The sequence below is a fragment of the Muntiacus reevesi genome, chromosome 2, assembly GCF_963930625.1.
Source record: "Muntiacus reevesi chromosome 2, mMunRee1.1, whole genome shotgun sequence".
Taxonomy (NCBI): Eukaryota; Metazoa; Chordata; class Mammalia; order Artiodactyla; family Cervidae; genus Muntiacus; species Muntiacus reevesi.
The window spans coordinates 262,388,857-262,407,339 of record NC_089250.1 but is presented as its reverse complement, the minus strand read 5'-3'; the positions used below and the strand labels follow the sequence as shown (position 1 = coordinate 262,407,339).

Here is an 18,483-nt window from a genome sequence, read left to right as displayed (position 1 = left end):
ATGTGTGTGTGTGTGTGAGATGGGGGGGCACTCACCCTCTCCCAGGGTCTTCCCCAGAGCCACCTTATGGCGGTCCACCATCACATCCCGCAGTTTCTCCTTCAGCTCTTCGCTGATGCCCAGGCTGTTCACTGCATGGGGGGCGGGGGTGGGGGTAGACAGAGCCAGGGCCCAGAGCTGACATCCAGGCAGTACCTCCCATAAGGATACAGGTGTGCCTCATTTTACCATACTTCACAGATACTGTGTTTTTTACATATCGAAGGTCTGTGGCAATCTTGTGTCAAACAAATCTATTGTTACCATTTTTCAAAGCAAGACACAAACTTGCTTTGTGTCTCTTGTGTTATATTTTGGTAATTGTTGTGATAGTTCAAACCTTTTCATTATTATTGTACTTGTTATGATGATCTGTGATCTTTGATGTTAGTGCTATAACTCACTGAAGGCTCAGATGGTGGTTGGCATTTTTTTTAGCAACAAAGCAATTTAAGATTAAGGTATGTAGGGACTTTCCCCAGTGGTTCAGTGGTTAAGCCTCTGAACTCCCACTGCAAGCGGCAAGGGTTTGATCCCTGGCTGAGAAACTAAGATCCCACGTGCCATGATGTGGCCAAATTTAAAAAATAAATAGATAAAATTAAGGTATCTAAATTGTTTTTAAAGATATAATGCTGTTGCATACTTAGTACACTACAGTGCAGTGTAAACACAACTTTTTCATTTTTGTTTGTTTTTATGTTTCTGTTTATTTCGGCCCCACTGCATGGCATGTGGGTTCTTAGATGGAACCTGGGCCCCTGCAGAGGAAGCATGGAGTCTTAACCATTGGACTGTCAGGGAAGTCCTAAACATAACTTTTATATGCACTGTGAAACCCCAAAATGCATGTGACTCACTTTGTTGCATTATACACTTTATCGTGTTGGTCTGGAATCAAGTGTGCAGTGTCTCCCAGGTATGCCTGTGTGTTGTTGTTGTTTATCACTGTTGAGCCACTAAAATTGTGTCCAACTCTTTGCAATCCCAAGGACTGTAGCCAGTCAGATTCCTCTGTCCATGGAATTCTCCAGGCAAGAATACTGGAGTGGGTTGTCATTTCCTTCTCCAGGGTATCTTCCCGACCCAGGGATCCAACCCCCATCTCCCGCATTGGCAGGCGGGTTCTTTACCATGAGCCGCCAGGGAAGCCCCATGCCTGTAAACCCATTGTTAAAATACTGAAATAATTCTGCATTCATTCAGGATTAGCTACTGCCCTGAGCACTCCCAACTCCCACTTCTTTAGACCCCCCAAATCTTCCCCCAGAGCAGTAACTAGAGGGTTAGAGCCAGGCACGTGATCTTGCAGTAGTGGCACCTTGACTGGTTAACATCCTGCCGTACCAGTTGTTCAAAATTTTTCTTAACTTTTTATTAAAGTATAGCCTGCAAAAATCACAAGCGAGCAGCTCAATGGATTTTCGTGAACCAAACACAACAGTATGTGTCCCTAACCCACGTCAAGAACAGACTGACCTGTCCTTTCAGGGGTGGCCACTTTCCTGACTTTTCTTACCCCAGATTAGTCTTTTCTGTTTGGGGATGTTATAAATATGGAATCACATACTATGTTCTCTTTAGTGTCCGGCTTCTTTCACTTCACACAGTATCTATGAAATAACTGTAATGCAGTTGTTGTATGTTGTTGCTATTCTTGTTTAGTTGCTAAGTCATGTCCAACTCTTTGCGACCCCTGGACTGTAAGCTGCCAGGCTCCTCTGTCCATGGGATTTCCCAGGCAAGAATACTAGAGTGGGTTGCCATTTCCTTCTCCAGGGGGTCTTCCTGACCCAGGGATGGAACTCACGTCTCCTCCACTGGCAGGTGGGTGCTTTACCACTGAGCCACCAGGGAAGCCCAGCAGCTGTGTGTAGTTGGGTTTATGCATTTTCACGTGTAGCAATTGTTCTCCAACTTATTAGCCCCAGGACCTTTTTACATTCTTAAAATGATTGAGACTTGAAAAAAGTTTTCTTTTATGTGGGTTGTCTACACAGCAATATTTACTGTGTTCAGGATGAAAACTGATACGATTTCCTTTTTTCATTTTTGGCCGCACCACAAAGGATCTTAGTAACAATTCCCCAACCAGAAACTGAACCCGAGCGCCCTGCAGTGGAATTTCAGGGTCTTCACCACTGGATAGCCAGGGAAGTCCCCCAGATAAATTTTCAAAACACAAGAATACACAAGCACATCAGTCAACAGAAGGATGACATCATCACATATTTGGAAGCCTTTGGAAAATTCTGCGGAGCACTTGCAAGAGAAGGAGGGTGTGAAAGGGCAAATGACATCTTGGTATTATTATGAAAATAGTTTTGACCTCATGGACCCCCTGCCAAGGTCTCGGGGACCTCTGGGGACTTGGATCACACTTGGAGAACTACTGCTGCATGTTATTCCCATTAGATTGCTGTGACCTCCTCACTTCCTCTTCCTTCTCCTTTGCAACAAATGTCTTTCCCAGCCCCTTCCGGTATCTCCCTGGGGCCCCCGGCAGTCTTCTCCCTGGGTGCTAACTCTAGAAGAGGCCTATTCTGTCCCCCCCCCCCCTTTTTTTTTTCCTGGATCTGTTTTCCCAACTGGAGAGAAGAAGAAATTTGACTAGGTGGCTCCTGAAGTCCCTTCTTAACTGGAACCCTCTATAAATGCTACAATCCTCTAACACAGAGTCTATTATAGTGCTAAGATTCTATGATTTTTAAGATCCTAAAAGTCTATCAAGTGTTAGTTGCTCAACTATGTCTGACTCTTTGCGACCCTATAGCCTGTAACCCTCCAGGCTCCTCTGCCCGTGGGATTCTCCCGGCAAGAATACTGGAGTGGGTTGCCATTCCTTCTCCAGGGGATCTTCCTGACCCAGGGATTGAATCTGGTTCTCCTGCATTGCAGGCAGCTTCTTTACCATCTGAGCCACCAGGGAGCCTTAAGAGTCTGTAGCACTGGATTATAATTTTTTAGGCCAATTATAAATTGCACATCCTCTCGCACATCCTCTACTTCCAAGAGGCAGTTCAGAGGAGGAACTTGAGAGTGGAACTGCCTGGGTGTGAACCCCAGCTCTCCAGCTTACAAACTGTGTGGCTTCCAATAAGTTACTTAGCCACTCTGTGCCACAGCCTCCTCACCGGTGGTGGGGAGGATAATGTGCCTACCTCACTGGGTTGTCATGGGGATTAAATTAAGTGACATGTGTTGAAGCTTAGAGCAGCACCTGTGGGACTTCCCTGGTGGCCCAGTGGTTAAGAATCCACCTTCCACTGCAGGGGACGTGGGTTCGATCCCTGCTTCAGGAAGATCCCACAAGCCTCAGGGCAGCTAAGGCCACATGCCGCTACTACTGAAGCCCGTGCACCCTAAAGCCTGTGTTCTGCCACAAGAGAAGCCACTGCAATGAGAAGCCCTCAGACCACAACTAGAGAGTAGCCTGCACTCACTGCAACTAGAGAAAGCCCTTGAGCAGCAATGAAGACCCAGTATAGCCAATAAATAAATAAACACTTAATTTTTAGAAAAGAACAGTAGTAGTCACAGAGGAAGTGTTAGGGTTGGTTATTATCATCAGCATTGTAATCATCTCATCGTGGGCATTTTTTCATTTCCATCATCATCATGTTTATCGTCTTCATCATCATCATTACATGGTTCTAAGAGCCTATGACTCAGAGTTTGGCCTTTCTAAAATTTATTGTGTCTAAGATTCAATTATTCTAAAGTCGTGTGTGGTCCCACAGTCCTGTTGTCCTTCGGGTCTGTGGTGCTAATATTCCAAGGCCTTCAGAAATTGTTGGTTCACGCATCTGCAGAACCCCAGCAGGCCCAATATTCAATACCTCTTACCCCAAACCCAGGCAGGGAGGCATGGGGCTCACTTACAGGTAGCTTCAGTGGTCCTCCGACTGTAGGACTTGCGAACACGGTACCTGACCACCAGCTCACCCCTCTCCACGGTTGGCTGAAACACCTCTCTAGGGGGGTACAGAGAGGAGGTGAGGGCAGGGCAGTGACGTGGAACCTCCTGCACTGCCACGAGCAGTGGAAGCAGGCGCCATCCCAACCCCCAGACCTGCCAGCCCTCCCCTCCAATGTCTGCTGAGCGCCTCTGCTGCCTTCTGCCTTCCATTCACTCCCCAGACGCTTGTCCGCATTCTGATTCTTGGTACTCTCTCCTCCTGTGCCAGCCTCCTCACGGTCTCCCCACCTCCAGCCTCTCTACTCCAGTCCAGGTCAGCCTCCCACCCCACGTGGTCCCAACTTACCCGTAGCGGGTCTCCTTCTTCCGCCGGTGGAAGAGGAACAGGGCCAGGATGAGGACACAGGCAGCGGCCACCACTGCTCCCAGCAGTACATACCACCAGGGCCACGAGAAGGCGGGGACTGGGGGTTCACTCACTGTCAGGGGGTACGCGGGACAGGTCATGGTGGAGGTCTTGGTTCCTTGGGTCCCCAGGGGGGTGGTGTTGAAGGGAGGCAGGTGTAGGTATATTGGGTGATGGACAGGGCTGGAAGGGGCATGCAATGGATATGAAAGGAGTGGACGTTGGAGGAGGAGTGTGAGGGGATGTCCCTGGTGGTCCAGTGGTTAAGAATCCACCTTGCAATGCAGGGGATTCATGTTTGATCCCTGATCAGGGAATTGAGGGGCTTTTCTGGTGGCTCAGTGGTAAAAAGAGTCTGCCTGCAATGCAGGAGGTGCAGGAGACTGGGTCTGATCTCTGGGGTCAGGAAGATTCCCTGGAGGAGGGCATGGCAACCCACTCCAGTATTCTTGCCGGAAGAATCCCATGGACAGAGGAATCTGGTGGGCTATGGTCCATAGAGTCGCAAAGAGTTGGACATGCATGACTGACATGATTGAGCACACACGCAGGCATAGGAAACTAAGATCCCACATGCCTAGGAGCAACTAAGCCCGTGCGCCATATCTACTGAGCCTAGGTGCTCTGGAGCCCACGTATTGCAACTAGAGAGTCCGCGAGTCACAAGAAAAGATCCGCATAATGTAACTAAGACCTGACGCAGCCAAATAAATAATTTTTTTTTGAAGGAGGAGTATGAAACTCCTAGGATGAGTGTGGTGAGTGCCAAGTGGGATGGATACCTGGGGAGTGTGCAATGAGTGTGGAAGGCGTGTGGGATGGGAGTGAGAGATTGTGTGGGATGGGCTGTGAGAATGCAAGGAGGGCTGGAGGAGCGTGGGAGGGCCGGAAGTAAATCTCAAGTGGGGTACCCGTGTGTGACAACTATGCAAGGAGGGGGGACTTGGGTGTGGAAAACAGTTGAGCAGGGGGAGAATGCGTGCAGTGTTATGACAGCTGCACAAGGCATGTGCAATGCATATACAAGGAGTTGGAGGCTCCAGGGACCAACAGCCAAGGGACATTTTTGAGGAGTACGTGATGACTATGAAAGCATGGTGTTTTTTTTTTTTTTTTTTTTTGGCAACTCCTTGCAGCTTGTGGGATTTTAGTTCCCTGACTAGGGGTCGAACCCACGCCCTCAGCAGTGAAAGCACTGACTCCTTACCACTGGACTGCCAGGGAATTCCTTGGAAGGGCTTTCATAAAGCAAGGGATGAGGGTGAAATACATGTGCATAGGGACATGGTGTGCAAAGGTGTGTAAACAGTGCCAGATGAGTATTTGAGGAATTGGGAGTATGTGAGGATTCAAGGAGTATTCAAGAAGTTTCAGATACAAGGTAGGGGCAGTGATTTGTAAGGATGTAACTTTGGTGTGAGGAGAGTGTGCAATGAGTGTGCAAAGGATGTGGGAGGGGAAGATGAGCATGAGATGGATGAAAAGGATATGCAAAAAGGTGGGAGTGAGTGTGTAAGGAGTGGAGGATGAGTGTGTGTTGAGTGTACCAAGAGTTTGGTGTGGTATGTGCAGAAAGTGGGCATGGGTTAGGATTAACTCGAGGTGAGGGAATACTGTGTAAGGAGTGTCGAGTGAGTGTGCAAGGAGAGCTGCAGAATGTGGGATTGTGTAGATTGAAAGTCTTTCAGTGCCTGCAATGTGGGATGCATGGTGAGTGTGCAAAAAGTATCAGTTTGTGAATGAGAAGTGTGAGTGTGCATTGGGTTTGGGAAGCCCGTGAGAAGAATGAGGGGTTATAATGGGATGAATGTGAAAGGAGGGAGGGGTTAGTGTAGAAAGGGTATGCAAACAAATGCAAGGAAACATGTAAGGAATATTTAAGGATAGTGGTTACAAGTAGGAGGAATATTTGGAGAAATATTTGAGGAAGATGAATATGAGGGGGATAACTCATCTCTCTGTCCCTCTACCTATCTATTCATCTACCCACCCACCTATTTATTCATTCATCCACTCATCTACCCATTCATTCATCCATCCATCACCTACCCATTCATTCATCCATCCACCATCCACCCATTCATTAATCCGTTCACCACCCACTCATTCATTCATCTGTCCACCACTCAGCCACGCATTCATTCATTCGTCCATCTACACATTCATTTATTCGTCAGTCCGCCCATCCACCTATCCATCCACCATTCACCAAGCACCCACAATGCTCTGGGCCACTCCAGGCACTTCCATCAAGGACCACACAAAACCAAGAAGCAGAGGATTAGAGTGATGAGTTTGAGGAACATGAACGGGATGTGCAAAGAGAACGTGCGGTGATGGGGCCCTCACTGGGCCTTGGGGGAAGGGAGAGCAGGAGAAGGGGTATGAAAGCCCTTACCCAGCTGGTGGACTGGCTGTCCTTGTCCTGCGAGGAGAAAGGACGGAGGGAGGACATGCTCAGAGAGACTGGTAAGACACGGGAGAGAGGGAGTGAGGCTCTCAGGAGGCTTCCAGGTGGAAATGGAGCCTAGACTGGGGTAACGCCAAAAGGTACAAGGAGCAAGTCACGGGCATCTGGGATAGATGTGGTCCCCATGGGTAGGCTGAGGGAGGCTGAGCACGGCTTTGCAGTTACCTGGGCGCCAGGGCTCCAGGGGCACAGGGAGGCTCCAGGGTCCATCCCCAGCGGCGGTGTAGGCTGCCACACACACCGTCAGGTTGGGCACAGGCCCCTCCCCTCGCAGCTCCAGGGTCACCTCTCGCTTTAGCCCTACGTCCATCAGCACCTAGGATGTGCAAATAAAGCATCGGAGTAGAGCTCCAGCCCCAGCGCTTAAGCCCTCACCCTCAGCCTCAACTCCCCATCTTTCTCAAAGCCCGCTCCTCATCGCCAGCCCCTCATCCCCTACCTCTTCCTACCCTTTGTCTCCCATCCCCATCCTGTCCTCTCCTTTCCGTTCTCTATCCCTCCACTCATTAAAATATCAGCTTCACCGGGTCTAAGACTTTGTCTTCTTCACTACCATGTACATCCTCAGGTCCTAGCACAAGGAGGCGTGGAACACAGAACTGTTGTTGAAAGAACCGAATTCTCATCTTTGTCCTCTCATCCCTCCATCCCCTTCTAATTGCACTCTTTCTCCCATCCATCTCTCCATCCCAGGATGGAGAGTGCTGCTTGCTCAGATAGTACCTTCATGCTAATTAGAAAGAGACACCCCTTCCTCAACGTGCTATGCAACTATCTGCTGTAAAACTGTCCTAGCAAATATGTCTACTGAAACATTTTGTACATGATTCACAAATTGTTGTTCAGTTGCTCAGTTGTGTCCAACTCTGCGAGCCCATGGACTGCGGCACGCCAGGCTTCCATATCCTTCACCATCTCCCATAGCTTGCTCAAACTCATGTCCACTGAGTCGGTGATGCCATCCAACCATCTCATCCTCTGTCATCCCCTTCTCCTCCTGCCTTTCATCTTTCCCAGCATCAGGGTCTTTTCTAATGAGTCAGCTCTTTGCATCAGGTGGCCAAAGTATTAGAGCTTCAACTCCAGCATCATTCCTTCCAATGAATATTCAGTGTTGATTTCCTTTAGGATTGACTGGTTTCATCTCCTTGCATTCCAAGGGACGCTCAAGAGTCTTCTCCAACACCACAGTTCACAGATTTATAAATAGCCATCCCCTAACTCTCTCCTGGGGGCTTCCCAGGTAGCTCAATGGTAAAGAATAGCCTGCCAATGCAGGAGACGCAGGTTTGATCCCTAGGTTGGGAAGATCCCCTGGAGAAGGAAACGACAACCCACCCCAGTATTCTTGTCTGGAAAATCCCATGGACAGGGAGCCAGCGGGCTACCATCCATGGGGTCGCAAAGAGTCAGACATGACTGAGCGACTGAGCATGCACACATGCTACCCTCTCATGGTCCCCTTTAACTGCCCCAGAATGTGCTCTGCTAGCACAGGGTGATCGCATCCTACACAACCTGCTCAACTGTCTATGTCTGCCTTGTCATCTTCTACTCCCCAGTCCCCTCCTCTACAGCTACTCCACCCCAGCCCAGCCAGCAGCACCCACCTCGGGCGTATCCTGACCTCGATAGGCCAGTCGGTACCCTAACAGGGTGCCCTGCAGCGGCGCCCTTGGCTCCTGCCAGCGCACAAGGGCTTGGCTCCCATTCCGCATGGCGCTAACATTCTCAGGAGGGCCCAGGGGCACTGGAGGACAGGGAAAAGGGGAAGCTGGCACCCCCACCTCTTCCTGACCCCCTCCCATCTTCCCAAGGAGTAGGGGCAGGGTGCAAACGACAAGTATGCGGGCAACTGGTGCAGGTCTCCCATGAGCAGGAGCACAGGGATGAGGTCCGGAGAGATGCCAGTGGGGATGGGACAGGAGGGAGATTGAAGCCACGTGGGGTATACAGGTGAGAGGAGATGCTGGGGGTCATGCTGATGTACGCAAGGGTCAGCGGGGCAGTGGACGATGTCTCCCCGCCACCAGCCCCTTCTTACCTCCTTCTGGGGTCTCCACAGGAAGCCAGTGGGTCCAGGGTGAGGGGCCCTGGCTACTGACACAGGCCACCCGGAGGTGGTAAGGGGTGTGAGGATGGAGGCTGCCAAGCCGCAGTCGATGAGGGGGAACAGACGCTTGTAAGGTGAGGGGCTCCTCTGGGGGGTCTGGCTCTCCCAGCCAGGCGCCCACCCCGTCGTCTGACAGCACAGCCTGGGGAGAGGGAGGGGGTGTGAGGACAGGGTGGCCACGTCAACACTCAAAGCGGTCAACTCTCAATGGTAGTGATCCTGGTGTGATGACACAACTTTCAAGGATGTGTGTGTGTGTGACGACTCCACGTTCCCGCAACATGGACACCTGGGTTTGCAAAGCGAAGAGGCCACCTAGCTCCACAATGTGGCTTTGCCATCAGTTGAAAAAGCCACTTCCAACAAGACTTTCTCTCTCTGAGCCTCAGTTTCCTCATCTGGAAAATGTGGGCTTAGAGGAGCAAATGCCTTCCAGGGCTGCTTAAAGTCTCAATGTAAGGGACTTCCTGGCGGTCCAGTGGTTAGGACTCTATGCTTCCACTGCAGGCACAGGTTCAATCACCAGGGAGCTAAGATCCCGAATGCCGTGTGGCATGGCCATACAAAAAAATTAAGTTAGGACAGCTGGACATTGCATGGCAGGTGGTCAGCATCAATAATAATGACATTCGACCACAGCAAATCAATGTCCCACAACAGAAGTCAGAGGAGGGAATTCCCTGGTGGTCCAGTGGTTAGGACTCTGTGCTTTCACTGCCGAGGGCCCAGGTTCAATCCCTGGTTGGGGAACTAAGATCCCGCAAGCCTCCCATAGCTAAAAAACAAGTCAGAAGAGTGGGCATCTCTGGGGGGTGAGGGAACCTTCAACAGCTGGGAAGTGTCTGTATCTTGATTCAGATGGTGGTCACATTGGTTAAACAACCTAGGTGTACACCAAAGATTATCAACATCATATATCTTAATTGAAAAAAATAGAAAAGGACTTCCAAGGTGCTCCAGTGGCTAAGACTCTGTGCTCCCAATGCAGGGGCCAAGGTTTGATCCCTGGTCAGGGAACTAGATCCCATATGCTGCAACTAAGACCCAATGCAGCTACAGAAATAATTTTTTTTTAAAGCAAAGTCTTTTACAAACCTAAACTCATTTGACCCTCACTTTAGCTGTGCATTGTAAGTATGTGCTGTGTTTATGCCCATTATACAGATGAAAGCACTGAGGATTGGAGAATTGGAATCACTGATCCGAGGACACTAGCTTGTCATTGATGAAACTGGGACCTGAACCCATCCTATCTTCAAAACCTTTGGCCTCCTGATAATAAGAACGTCCTTTTAAGAACATCAGTAATGGTAATAATACTCTTCTGTCCGGAGATGCAATGCATCTTAGAGCTGAAGAGCACAGATACTGGATCTGGGATTCAAATCCAGCCTCTCCTGCTCCCTAGTCCTGTGCCTCAGTTTCTTCATCTGAAAAATGGGATAACAACAGTGTTTCCCTTCTTCACAGGCTTAACTGAAGTGATACCCTGTAAACATGTAGAAAAGTGTCTGTGCAGGGCTTCTCTAGTGGTCCAGTGGTTAAGAATCCACCTTGCGATGAAGGGGACATGGACTCGATCCTGGGTCTGGGAATATCCCACATGCCATGGGGATGTGCGCCACAACTATTGTGCCTGCACCGTGGAGCCTCCGAGTTGTGACTGCTGAAACTCACGTGCCCTACCGCCCGTGCTCCACAGCAAGAGAAGCCACCGCAATGAGAAGCCCACACACTGCAACTCGAGTGTAGCCCCCGAGTAAGCCCATGCACAGCAACAAGGACCCAGCACAGCCAAAAATAAATAAATATTTAAAGAAGCAAAAAGAAACAAAAAAAAAGAGTGTCTGTGCAGATTGAGTGTTTGTCACTGTTATTCTGTGTGTGTGAGATTGTCTGGCCACCAGTGTCAAACCCGGCACATTCTGCACAGCGGCAAAGGCTTCTCCACCCACCTGGTCCCCAGGACTGACGCGATCAGGATGGGAGGGACCACAGCTGGGGAGGATGTCCGTACAGCCCTTCCCCACAGAACCACAAACTCGTCACAGCCCCACAACCCACAGCCACACAGCTCAGGGGTGCTACCTTTATCCTGGGGAGCACCCAGGTGATATAACCACAACACACGCCATGCTGGGAAAGAGTTACTGCTCACAACCAGATTCCATCGGGTCCAGACTTGGCTTGGATATTATTTCCTGTCTGATTTTTTTTTTTTTATCTTGGCCATGCCACTATCCTGTCAACAGCTAACTTATTTTGAGTGCCAGGTGTTCCCCAAACATCCTGCCAAGCACATTAGTCTGGAATGAGTACCTATGGGGGTCAATTTCATTTTTCATTCCCATTTTACAGATGTGGAAACAGAGGCCCAGAGAGATTCAGCAGCTTGCCCAAGGTCATACAGTCCCTGAGTGGGGAGACCACAGCAAGGCCTGGGGAAGAGACGACAGGAGTGGGGGAGGTGGTCTCCTTGCCTGCTCTCTGACCGACACTGACTGAGCAGAAGGGGAACCTCGGCTGGGACAAAGGGGACATGGACGCAGACTGTCAGCCTCCCCCTGCCCACCCCCACTTCTCTTTTCCCTCGCACGGCTGTGACCCTCCAACTTGAACCCTGAGCTCATGCACAGCAGGAAGTGAGACCTGGAGAAGGAAGAGGGCACACTTCTGCTTTTCTTGGGGGACACTGGATGGATGTGGGTTGGGGGTACAGCTGGCGTCTGACCTGGCATTTGAGGTCTTCCCAAATCAGCCCAGCTTCTGGGATTGAATCAGTTTTAGCCTTTTTAGCCACTGGGGAAGGCAGGTCACTTCCCCTCTCTGGGTCTCAATTTCTTATCTTGAAAATGGGAAGATGAACAGTCATTACTTTCTGGGGTTAAAATATCAAGTGAATGTGAGGTTGTCCCCAGGGCCAGGGTCTTATAAGAAAGGTAGCTCCTGTTTAATCAAGCACTGGCTCTAAATGGCCTTTCAGAAGTGCCCTTTGGGTTTGGCAAGACAAGGGTTTGGATTCCACTTCCTGGCTCTGTCCTTGGGCAAGTTGCTTAACTACCCTGAAACTTAGTTTCTTTTTGAATTTTTTGGCCGCACCATATGGCATGAGGGATCTTAGTTCCCTGACCAGGGATCAAATCCATGCCCCATATGGTGGAAGAGCGAGTCTTAACCACTGAACCACCAAGGAAGTCCTTGAGCCTTAGTTTCTTCATCTGGAAAATGAGTGTATTCATAGACTCTACTTCACAAAACACTCAAACAAGTATGTGTTAAGCTGTAACACAAGGCCCAGCACACAGTGGTTGTTGTTATTGTTTCTGTTCTTTAGTTGCGTCTGACTCTTTGTGGCCCCATGGACGGTAGCCCACCAGGCTCCTCTGTCCATGGGATTTCCCAGGCAAGAATACCAGAGTGGGTTGCCATTTCCTTTTCCAGGGGGTCTTCCTGGCCCAGGGATTGAACCTGTGTCTCCTGCATTGGCAGGCTGATTCTTTATCACTGAGCCACCAGGGAAACCTAAGCACAAAGAGGACACGCAATAAAAATTGGTCATTGGGAGTTTCCTGGTGGCCTAATAGTTAGGATCCTGGGCTTTCATTGCCATGGCCCAGGTTCAGTCCCTGGTCAGGGAACTGAGATCCCGAAAGCCATGTGGTATGATTGAAAAAAAAAAAAGCTGGTCATTATTTATTATTGTCATTTCCCACCATGGGCATTGTCTCATCCTCACTTAAACTCTCAAATCTCAGAGAACCTCAGGCCAGAACCGGATCTCGTATTTGGAGATGTGTGTTGGTTTGTTTTTCTTATTCCAGAACAGGAGCAACTTCAGTGCAGAAGGTTGGGTCCAGGTCACCTCAATTATCAGGTATTCTTCCAGTAAACATTTCCTACCCAGTGTCTGGCCCTGCACTGGTCAGTAATGGGAACCCAGAGATTTCCCTGGTGGTCCAGTAGTTAAGATGCCATGCTTCCACTGCAGGAAGGGGAACTAAGGTTCGATCCCTGGTCAGGGAATTAAGCTCCCACATGCTACGTGGCAGCCAAAAAGTAAAAATAATAATAATTTTTAAATATAAAGAAATAAATAACGGGGTTGAGCCAGCTCGGCCCTGCTCCTCCAAGAGCTCACAGTCCAGTGGAGAGACAGACTCATCCCCAGACAGTGACAAGCCAGAGTGGTCAGGGATAGGACGGGAGAAGCCCAGGGGCTGTGAGCACCCAGTGGTGGAAGATGGCTCTGGTCCCTGCTGTTTTAGGCTTTCTATTCTGGCTAGAATCAATATCACCAACACTAAAAAAACGAAAACAGCCAATAGCTTTTTCTTTGTCTTTTGCCATGCTGCTCGACTTGCAGGATCTCAGTTCCCCAATCAGGGATTGAACTCATGCCTCCGGCAGCAAAAACATGGAGTCCTAACCACTGGATGGCGAAGGAATTTCCAAAAGCACCCAACAATTTATTGCATGCTTTCCAAGTTCCAGATACTATTTTAAGTTTGTTAAATGCAGCCACTCACTGAATTCCTACAGCCAGTCTACCAGGTAGGAACCACCGTTATGTCCATTTTACAGATGAGAGAACTGAGACCCAGGGACATTGAGTCACCCAGCCAAGTTCATGCAGCCAGCAGCTTGTTGGAGCTAGGATTTAAACCCAGGGCATCTGGCCTATCCCAAGGTTCTACTGCCTCTCATCACAAGAATGGCTGGGAAAGGCTGGCTTCCCAGGGAGAGGATGAGGGATTGCGGCTCTGGGTGGAAGGACAGCTGAGATGGAGGCGAGAAAAGGCTGTGGTCTCACCTACCTGCAGAACGCAGTGGGTGAGGGGGTAGATGCCGCTCAGGCCTGGGGTCCAAGCCACCTCCAGTTCCGTCGGCTGGGTGGAAACCAAGCGGAGGTCGTGGGGCCGCTGGGGGAGCACTGTGGACAGATGAGGGGAGGGACTGATCCTGTGCCCGAAGCTCCTCGCCCGGTCTTCTACCCCAGTTCTGACCTCTGACCCCAAGCCCATAGCCTCTGACACCCAGCTCCCCAGCTCCCTGTCACCTGTGATGGTGGCCGTGCGGGATGTGGTGATTCCCTTGGCGTTGTGGGCTTCACAGGAGAAAGAAGTACTCTTGTTCAGGCCTGGGGAGTCATGTGAAGGGGGGCCCGGTCAGAGAGGGGAAGGAGGGGGTTGGGGCCAGGCTGAGCATTGCCCCACTATGCCCCATCCCCAGGATCATTCCAGCCCCCAGTGGTGCCTGCTTGAAGGGAGTGTCAAAAAAGGAGGTAATGTATGGGGAATGCAGACCTCCACCCCCAAAGACAGGCCAGCTAACACCACCTCCACACAGATCCAACCCCACCCAGCTAGACACATGTACACGTACACACACATAGATACACACTCACACACAGACACCACAAACATACGCACCAACATACAGTTACACACACGCACTTACATATAGAAACACACATACTCATACCTAGACACAGGCAAACGCACAGACATATACGCACAAGCACAGACACAATCACACTGAGCCACACAGACACCCGTAGGGGCGTACACACCTATTAGACACACACTTAAGAAGCAGGCCTTCATGGGGGTGTATAAACATAGCAGTGTTTGTTCATTTACAAGCTCAGTTGTGACCAAACCCTCTCCCCCAAACTCAGTTGCTCTAGCCCCACTGTCCTCCTGGAGTTTCTCGAAGTTACCAAGCATATTCCCACCTTGGGAACTTTGCACTCCCATTCCCTCCGCTTGGAAAAGCATTCCCACAGACATCCGCCCTCCTTCACACTCCTTACTCAGATCCCAGCTTCCGACCACTCTGTCCCTCCCCAAGCACCTTGTTGAAAATTGACATTCCCTGGTGGCTCAGCTGGTAAGAAATCTGCCTGCTATGCGGGAGACCTGGGTTCGATCCCTGGGTTTGGAAGATCCCCTGAAGAAGGGAAAGACTACTCACTCCAATATTCTCGCCTGGAGAATCCCATGGACTGTACAGTCCATGGGGTCGCAGAGTAGGACATGACTGAGCGACTTCCACCTCCACAGCCAGCCTCCTCCCTGCTTTACTTTCTCTGTTTCTCCTCGTCACAGTATCCTTCACATGCTCCTGTGTCTCCTGTTTGCTGACTGTTGACCCAGGGGGTCAGGGGGTTTCAGCCCTGCTGTATTCCCACCCCGTCCCCCTCCCTGGGGCCCAAGATGGCCTGGTACACAGTAGGTGCTCCATAAGTGTTTGTTGAATGAGTGGCTGGATTGGTGTGGATACATTTGTGTACTTATGAGCATTTCAGGGTGTGTAGGTAGCAATGTGAGCATGTGTAAACCCATGGGTGAGTTCCGGAGGAGTCTTGAGTAACGTTTTGAGTGTCTGAAAGCGGGATTGCCTTCCCTTCCCCAGTGTGGTGGTCGTGGGAACACAGGCAGACACACATATACACACATACGCACACACACAAAGGCACATACAAGTACACAGGCAAACACAAGAGACACAGACACACAAATACGGAGACATACAACACAGAGCTATACAATGTGCACATACACACACACACAACGTCTGGGTGACAGGATGTAAGGAGGACCAAGTCTGAAATCTGCGTGTGACTGCAGGTCTGTATCCAGCTGTGTGTGTGTGTGTCTGCTGGCCTCGCGGTGTCTCCCGCCTTCGCTCTGCGCGCTCTGCGCTGTGTTCGTTCCCACCACCATCAGCAGCTACCCGCAGACACAAAGTTTCCTTTTCTCAGGCGGCGGAGGGAGTGGACGCAGGCAAAGGCGGCGAGGCCGGATGGGGGTGGGCAGGGAAGCTCCAGGGCTCCGCTGCCCAGGCCGCGGTTCCCAGCCAAGGTCAGGTGCCCGCAGCCCCCGCGGGCCCCGCCGAGGGACAGGACGGCCCCGGGCGGGCTGCCCGGGGAGGTGGGGGGGGGGGGGGCGCGGCGGGAAGCCTGGGTCCCCTCCAGGCAGCTGGCACGTGGGGGCCCCCGCCAGGGTCACCGCGCGGGAGCCCGCGCTGCCCGCCGCCGTGAAGGAGCCCGCGGGCGGGAGGGGGTCTGGACCGGGGTCCCGGTTCTGACCGCAGCATTCCTGCCCCCGCGTGAGTCACCCCAGCGGGCCCCCCCGCACTTCCGGCCGGCCGAGATCCCCCCCCTAGCCGGGCCCCGGCGGCCCGCACCTTGAGGGAGGGAGGGAGCCGGGGCCAAGGGGCCTGGGACCCCCTCCCTCCAGGCGGGCTCTCCGGCCAGATGTGCTTTCCAGATGTACCGGCCCTCCCCCACCCCGGAGCGCAGTTCGCTTTTTCCGAGGGAACGGGAGGGATGGAAGCGGAGAGAGAGGGGGCACGCCCTGAGTCAGATCCAGGGACAGACACACACAAACGGACGGAATTCCTAACATGGTACCACCGCGAGTTCCTGCATACACGCGCAGTGAATCACACTTAACATACAGGGGCCGTTCCTGGTCCTAAAACAGAAAACAGCAACACTGGCCAACGGCCGCCGAGGGTGCTGTCACAAACATGCAGTGACACCAAAACATGCTTGTTGACCTACATGTAGACTCAGGGGGATGACGTTGACACAGCTACACAGACACACACATGCCCACATGCAAGCACAAACACACAATCAAACAAGCCCACACTGACTGCAAACACCTGTGTGTGTCCAACTCGACCCCATGAGCTGTATGTAGCTCTCCAGGCTCCTCTGTCCATGGGATTCTCCAGGCAAGAATAAAGGAGTGGGTTGCCATGCCCTTCTCCAGGGGATCTTCCCAACCCAGGGATCGAACCCAGGTCTCCTGCATTGCAGGCAGATTATTTACCATCTGAGCCACCAAAGAAGCCTACAAACACCCAGTAACACAATATACACCTAGGCTGAAGCTGACAAACACACCAGCCTCCCTGCAGATTGAGATACACCCACCAACCAACAAGTACACAATAGGATGCAGATCAGGTTGATGTGGATGCACCCACACACAAACACAGCCAAGCCTTCCAAACACAGCTGGACACACTCAGCTCGCTTTGGACACATTCATCGAGATGCCGAACGATACAGAAACACACACTTGCATCGACACACAGGGCTGCTGCAGACACACAAGCATGGAGATGCTGCCAAGTGCACGTAGGTGACGCAGACACATATGTACACAGGCCGGTGAGGACCTCAAGTTCATCCACCAAGAGGTAGTCAGGGCTGGGACTGACGCACCAGAACAAACAAGCTGAAGGGTATTGTTATTACCTGCTGTGAATCACACATAGACACATACATACATACACTTCTATCCATGGGACAAAGTTATACACCAACATTCTCACCCTGCGACATACATACAGCTATCACAGAGCTATCCATACACTTCAGCTGCAGTGGCAATGAGGAAACACACCAAGCTGTCCAATGACCCATTCTGACTCCACAAAGAAACAAGATCCCCACCAAGACACACTCGTACCTAGAGACACACACCTGTAGGCTGACACAGTCACCTCTATACAGTGAGGTGTGCAGAACAGCCTTCAGACACACTGTGGCTGTGGTCCATCACTCTGCCATCTCTCCTCACACACACATACACTATTCCACCCTCACACAGTGAGTCACAGCTATGAACACACAAAGAGGGCTGGATACCAGACCAACACCAAGATTCTTAGTCACACACACAGACACACATTTACATTGACAGCCCCTGAGAAACTTAGAGAAATATGCCATAAAGACCCAAACACGGGCTTCTCTGGTGGGGCAGTGGATGGGAATTCCCCTGCCAATAAAGGGGACATGGGTTCGATCCCTGGGCCAGGAAGGTTGCAGACGCCATGGGGAAACTAAGCCTGTGGACCACAATTACTGAGCCCTCGAACTCTAGAGTCCTGTGCTTCACAAGAGAAGCCACCGCAATGAGAAGCTTGTGCACCGCAGTAAAGAGTAGCCCCTGCTCGCTGCAACTAGAGAAATTCTTCCAAAGCAATGAAGACCCAACACAGGCAAAAAAAAAAAAAAAAAAGAAAAAAGAATAGAGACCCATACAGTGGGACAGACAGTTAAACTGACAAAACATACCTGGTAGCGCGCGAGCGCACACACACACACACCCGAGACATTCTCTGCAGCTGGCCCTCACTAAGGCACACCCTCATCCAGATGCTGACAGAAGCACTGAGACACAGATCCAGAGGGCCAGGGACACACCCAGACCCTCCCTCCACGCCCTCCACTCTGGGACACACACAGAGACCCCGCCTGGCAGCTCCCATGCAGATAAGCACACATATCCTCAAACACCTTTGACCTCCCCTTTCTCCCTCTTCCTGGGATGGGTTTGGGGATTCATTCCCCCCCCTCCACCCCGTCCGGGGTCCTGCCAGGCTGACTCAGGCCTGGAGTGAGCCCTGGGCCTGAGTCACTCCTCTGGAGGCCAGCATGCTCACCGCTGCTTCCTTGCACACTCAGGGCCCCCGGAATGCTGGAATGTGAGCACCTCCTTCCACCCTAAGAGACC

At 51.2% G+C, this 18,483-nt stretch overlaps 1 protein-coding gene and 1 non-coding gene across 3 annotated transcripts in view; one reads left to right on the top strand and one right to left on the bottom strand.

The window, feature by feature from the left end:
- AXL (AXL receptor tyrosine kinase) overlaps positions 1–18,483 on the bottom strand; it is a 33,871-nt gene that overhangs the window by 11,597 nt on the left and 3,791 nt on the right. Inside the window, exons 5-13 of one of the 2 annotated variants that reach the window (XM_065926163.1) lie at positions 14,004–14,084; positions 13,762–13,877; positions 8,879–9,089; positions 8,445–8,584; positions 7,000–7,150; positions 6,763–6,789; positions 4,305–4,437; positions 3,922–4,013; positions 36–131 (exon numbers count right to left, since the gene is read on the bottom strand). In XM_065926163.1, the coding sequence (XP_065782235.1) occupies positions 36–131; positions 3,922–4,013; positions 4,305–4,437; positions 6,763–6,789; positions 7,000–7,150; positions 8,445–8,584; positions 8,879–9,089; positions 13,762–13,877; positions 14,004–14,084 (1,047 nt within the window). The remainder of the gene's footprint in view (positions 1–35; positions 132–3,921; positions 4,014–4,304; positions 4,438–6,762; positions 6,790–6,999; positions 7,151–8,444; positions 8,585–8,878; positions 9,090–13,761; positions 13,878–14,003; positions 14,085–18,483) is intronic. The other variant, XM_065926164.1, reaches the window with a different exon arrangement.
- On the top strand, positions 9,625–9,697 carry TRNAE-UUC (transfer RNA glutamic acid (anticodon UUC)). The gene has a single exon. It is a non-coding gene; the product is annotated as a tRNA-Glu (tRNA).